The sequence below is a fragment of the Triticum urartu genome, chromosome 5A, assembly GCF_056163025.1.
Source record: "Triticum urartu cultivar PI428250 chromosome 5A, HENAU_Tu73, whole genome shotgun sequence".
Taxonomy (NCBI): Eukaryota; Viridiplantae; Streptophyta; class Magnoliopsida; order Poales; family Poaceae; genus Triticum; species Triticum urartu.
Window position 1 is genome coordinate 627,340,293 of NC_141877.1, and position 6,000 is coordinate 627,346,292.

The 6,000-nt window shown below is 47.1% G+C and overlaps 1 protein-coding gene across 1 annotated transcript; it reads right to left on the minus strand.

Annotated features, from left to right (window-relative positions):
* Nucleotides 1–2,661: 2,661 nt before the first annotated feature.
* On the minus strand, nt 2,662–3,614 carry LOC125506285 (uncharacterized). Its single transcript, XM_048671136.2, has one exon. It carries the CDS (start codon nt 3,413–3,415, stop codon nt 2,828–2,830), a length of 588 nt encoding a protein of 195 aa, XP_048527093.2. The 5' UTR covers nt 3,416–3,614; the 3' UTR covers nt 2,662–2,827.
* Between the last annotated feature and the right edge of the window lie 2,386 nt (nt 3,615–6,000).

The window sequence follows — 6,000 nt, forward strand, 5'->3', positions numbered from 1 at the left end:
CCTTTTCCTGGAGCTTATATCGACGTCCATAATTTCATGATTATATTTGTTTGGGCTAGCAGCTGTATTAGCTGAGTCTGGATCAACCGGAGCAGTACCATTACCATCAGACTTGTGAGCATCCTTCCCTTGAGGACGACTCATCTTGCTGCCCCCATTATCTCCCCACTGATTTTGAATATATTCAGATCTTGGATGGTTTGGCGGGTCAGCGTACAACCAATCACCAGACTTCATGTTCTTCTCATCATGTACTCCGGTTCCGCACTCCTTCAAGTCATGACCCACTAAGCCACAAACCTTACAAAAACGAGCAAGCTTTTCATAGCGAACAAGGAATGTCTGGCGCTTCCCAGCTCGCACAATACTGACAAACTTAGTCAAAGGCAATCTAACATCATGGCGCACACGCACTCTGACATAGTCTCCTTTAGTGTTGCCGTTTAACCTCATGTCCAGAATTTTCCCTGCACTTCTCAGCAATCCTTCAATCACCTCATGTTCAACGTGCTCAAAATCTGGTTTTGGATCAAACGTATGCCGTTTTGAGACTTGAATGATCAAATGTATACCAAAAAATCTTAAGGGAGAAAGCCTATACTTTTGAGGAACTTGAGGAAAAATACTTTTCTCTCTTTTTATGTTAGCAGAAGAAACGAAGCAAAACATCCAGGAAACTTGTTCACAGTGCTCAGGTCAGGAATAGCCAAATTACAGGAGTATCAAACATCCAGAAATAAAAGGCAAAACACAACGTGCCCTGTTTTCTGTGTGTACGTGGTACTCGATCGACGTGTTGGCGTTATCACGCTCCATTGTTTTGTGTCTGCTGGACAAGTCGGCATGAAGGCATCCCTCTATCTAGTCGACTCCTTGGTGATAAGGATGGATGAGGATGCCTGCTGTGTTTTCTCTTTCAACGTATCACGTATGAACATACGGAGTAGCCCATAGTGTGTCAATCGTCACTTCAAATTATCTCTGACTCACCCACGATGTACTAGGACGCGTCAATCACCAGCCAAAGAACTTTCTTTGTACTAGCTCCGTAGCAGCTAGCAGGCAACACGTGTCGGCCGTGTGTCAGTGATCGGACGTACGTCGGCTGAACTACATGCAATTATATCTAGCACAGGTACGTACGACGACGATCTGGACAAAAACGTGTGCTCTTTTCTGTGTACGTACGTAGTACTCGATGGACGCGTCGGCAGCACACCTGTTTCGAAGTTGCTCGGCAGTCGACATCAACTCAAGGCATCCCTCTAGACTCTAGTCGACTCCTCCGTGATGTTCCCGTCCTTTCCTGGAGAGTGGAGGTTGGCTGCTGCGTTCACACTATCGACATCATGACTAGGGTTTTGACAATATATCCTAGAAGTCCAGCTGTTAACTGAACTTCGAAGCGACTACCATAAAAAAAATGTGAGCACTAGTGTTTTCTTGTACTTTTGACAATCCTAATGTGAGTACTGATAAGTAAAAGTTCAAAAAAACACGCTAACATTTTGAAGTGACACTAACATCATCCTTAGTTGAGTATTCTCTTTGTTTTAAAATAACCACTGAAAAAGGATTTTCTAATTAAGGTAAAACTTCAAGTTTGACCAAGTCTATAGAAAGAATATATCAACATCTACAAAATCGAATTTACTTCAGTTCATTATATGCAATGTATTTTTATATTATATTAGTTGATATTGTAGATTTTTGTGATTTTTTCTATATATTTGATCAAACTTTAAAAAAATGATTTGGAAAAATTCTAGGACTTCAACTATTTTGAAACGGGGTAGATAGTTATAGCGGTTCGGTCAAAAATTCCACAGTTTCTTCTCGCAAAAAAAAAATCCACAGTTTCGGTTTCTTTTTTGCTTCTTGGTAGTCGACACTTGGCAATATACTCATATGTTATGAACTTACGACACCTGTTTAGCATAGTTCTAAAGCCAGACCAAATAGATGATCCAGCCAAGAAACCGTAAATCGAAGACCTGATACAAACTAAACTGAGAGAACATGTTGTGATGTTAATTGATTACATTCAAGTATATATTTGATCTAAGCTCAAGTACTCTAATAAGTTAATTAAATATTATGATGATTTTTCTAATTCGCAAAGAACAAATTATGAATTTTTGTTTGTGTTAACCAGTTGTGAAATCTTGAACTCCCAGCTGCTTTGGTTAGGCTGCAAGTCATTTTTTCAACCCATGTTGTTTAGAATCAGATCACGGATGATGGCGAATATAAGTGGCGGCTCCTAAAACTCAACCCAAGTAAGGCAGTAGTGACCCTTAAAAAAATAAAAGACAATAGTTTTCACACAAAAAAAGCTAAGTAGTTATCCGGTATATACTGTCAATGTTCTTTTTTATGATCTTAATTTCGGTAACCGTAGCTCGTGTTGTATCAATCGATGCAACGGTTTGGGGTTTATCTTCTTTCAGACCGTGTTGCATCAATTTACGCAACGACTGAGAGTTTGTCTTTCTTTTTTAGAAACAGATTGCATTGCAGCATTTTACAAATTGAGGTTCTGAAGTGGACTGGGGGTGAACAGCAACCCTATTCATGGAACAACATGTACAAGTGCATACGAGATCCACAAACCTCCAGTCGATCGGTTAAAAAATGTGCCAATCCAAAGCAAAATTCCAAGAACAGAAACGCCAACCGGCAAAACGTACTCTATCGAACCGTAAATTTGTAATTACAATGCCCAACAATTAACCTACATCTCATAATATCATCCTAATCAAAGACATTTACAAGTGATTTCCTCCATCAAGAAATTGTATAACTACTAGCAGATCCAGCTAGCTACCTAGACGAACAGCTCGAGCAAGACGGGCGGCTCGTAATTGGCGGCGGCCTGGTGCGCCACCGCCTCCTGATCCGGCAGCCCGACGCCGCGCCACACCCACTGATCGCCGTCGTCGCCGCCGCGCAGCGCCATCTCCTCCCGGTGCCGGCGCATGTGTCCGCCCAGCGCCTGGCCCATCTCGAAGCCGAGGCCGCAGATGTGGCACTCGTGCTGCTTTTCCTCTTGCTTCTTCCGCTCCTTGATGGCCCTGGCGACGCCGACGCCGAGCTCCAGCCCGTGGCGGCCGCGCAGGTGGCTGGTCCGGTGCCCGCCCAGCGCCTGGAACGTGGCGAAGGCGCGGCTGCAGGTCTTGCAGACGAACTCCCCCTCCCCCGACGTGGCCACCACTCTGCCCCGCCGCGCCCTCTTCCTGGCCGGCGCCGCCCCGGCCGAGTCGGCCGACGTGGTGGACGACGCCGCCGAGTCCGTGGTGAGCGCCAGCGCCAGCGACACCGGCTCCTCCTCCCTCGCGCGCTTCACCGCCGCTCCCATCGCTATGGTGTCTTTTGTTGTACTTTTTCTGCTCTTCTTGATCCGTCTGTGTGGCATGGAAAGAAGATGAATGAGTTGATGGAGCGGCGGCGCGGTTTTATATATAGGTTGTGTCGCGACGGGTCGAGGCGGTGGCGGTGGAGGTGGCGTGCCGCCTGCGTAGTGGTGCGGGGGAGCTAACGTGGTTGTCAAGTCGGCGGGGTGGTGGCCGACCTCGGCTGGCTAACCAATCGCTGCAAGCCACCGCGCCGCTCACGACGTGGATGGGTGTCACGCCAGCGATCGGATATAGTCGAGCACAGCCGACTCGAGCGTGTGGTGCGCGGCGAGGCGCGTGGCCGGCGGCGCGCGGTAGCTTAGCCGCGCGGGCAACGGGAGCGACCTACCTTAGCCGCGTGGGCGGATTCGGCGGTTGTTGATTAATCGGAATGAAATATCAGTACTAGTAGAATAGTCCAGGCTGCGCGCGCGCGCGTTTCGACTGGAGGCTCACTGGATCGAGCTGGGGCCTGGGAGTCGACGCTCTGGAATGTTCTCGAGTTTCTTTCTGGCCAAGGTCGACGGCCGGGATATTTTCCGGCCAGACGTGTGTGGAAAAGCACTTTGCTGAGTCGACAAAGACGTGCGCGAGCTGGCATGACGTGCGGGGTGATTTGACGACTAGACGGTGACTTGCTCTCGCTTCTTCTTCGACGCTGGATGTGGAGCTGCCGCTATTGTCGCCGTTCAAAGTACACCCAGCCTGCCAACCGTGAACAGTTAATTGAAAGTGCAGTGGGGGTTATAAAAGTTTCAGCCAATTAAAGGTGTGTGGCGAAAAGATCTCCCAAAAAATGTATTTGGGGACTAAGTTCCAGCCAATTAAGGTTGGAGTGGATATCAGGTGATTCGCCTAAAAACCTTTTAGGTGGACCGACGTTGAACCAGAAATTATTCCCCTACAAGAACTTTCGCCTGTTCTTTAAAAAAAAACTTCCGCCACCTTGGGAAAATAGTTTTATTAGGAATTCCATTAGGAACAAGTATGCATGTAATCTCATCTGTATAAGAACACATGCGACAGATATCCTAATCTGGTTTATGAAAGATTGAAACATGGTTTTGTAGTTCTACGAAAACAAAGATATGCTTATTCCTAAATTTGCTAAGCTAACCAAACTACACTTTTGTAAGTTATTATAACCCAGAAAATGTTTATACAAAACGGATTTTGTATTAGTTAGTATTGTGGCATGGGTGAGGCTCCGAGACAAAGCTCTACGTTGTTGTTGGCTCCGGGTGAAAATCCTACTCCGTTTTCTCGGGCAATGGAGAAGCTTCGGTTGGGCCAACCTACCACCATTGTTCTCATGCTCAATGGCGGCGTCGTGTCATGTCATCATCCTCTTGGGGGCATCGCCCTAGAGCTCTGGTACCCTCTGGGTGCACCTTGCCGGCAACTTCGGCTATGTTTTGAGCCTGGTGCCTAGCTTCCACAACTCTAGCATGGGAGTGGTCTCAGTTATCACCGCCCGTCATTCTCGGTCCTCGCTATCCCTTGGCTGGATTGATGTTCCATGGCCAGAGTGAGAGGGCAGACGACCATCTTCGACGATAGCTTGATGTGTTGAATGCAACAAAAAGACCATCGAATTTTCAATGAGGCACGGTTCCGTTCCTGCTTGATAGTCTCGTTATCTTGTTTGTTAGTAGGCGTGATGTCTCATATATTAAGTTTAGTTTTGAGTTGGTGGCGTTTAATACTCGCTCCGATGTCACTTTTTTTACATGCATGTATGAGGGTGTCCCGACCATTTTATACTGTTTGGGGTGGTTCTCGGGCTTTATGATAAAACAATACGGAAGCCTATTTCAAATAAATGTAAAACTGTACTACTTGGTCCTTAGCAGCTTTGCCTTCCCTCACATTCTCTTCAGAAAAACTTTGCCTATTAGAGCAACTCTAGCAGCGTCGCTGTATTGACACTCTCAAGCTTCATATGCGTATGAACTTACAGAGGTTATCAAGGTGATGTATGAACTCAGAGTCTCCATATTTGTTGTCTTTATAATCATGAGGCCCACTTGACAATGAAACATACGTCCTCCCTAATCTCGCTGCCATCCTACGTAAGGTGGGGGAGCAAGTGAAGTTTCTTTCATGTGCAGTTGCCATATAGAGTGCACCTCGAAAGGCAGCTTGAAACAGTAAATGTCGAGGCTGCGAGGATAGATATGACAAGGTTAGTTTTTTTTTGTGTGGTCAAAAAGACAGTATTAACCGTTATTATGATCACTTCTTAGACGACGGGCACTCTCGATCCATCTGGTGTGTATGGGAGGGCACAGCCAGCTTCACGCGGTTTCGCGACGGCTCGATCCAGCCCGTTCGGGAGAGACGTGCGTAGCTGGGGCGACGCGGCGGTGCCTGGTCCGTGCGAAAAAGCCGTCCGGGGACGTGACAAAAATGGGCATAACCAATGAACCACAGGATTACTCCTGTACACAGCTCTGTTCCACACCTGCATTCGCCGCGTCGAAGGGCCCAAGTTTTCTTGGCTGCTCCCAACTGCATAAATATGCACAGTTACACTGCACACGCCCCTGTCTTTTCCCTCCGGAGCAAGCAAGCTAGCTCAGCTGGCGGGGCTGCTCGCAAGCAG

Excerpts from the sequence above, each read along its gene's own strand:
- LOC125506285 (XM_048671136.2), bottom strand. The coding sequence starts at position 3,415 with ATGCCACACAGACGGATCAAGAAGAGCAGAAAAAGTACAACAAAAGAC.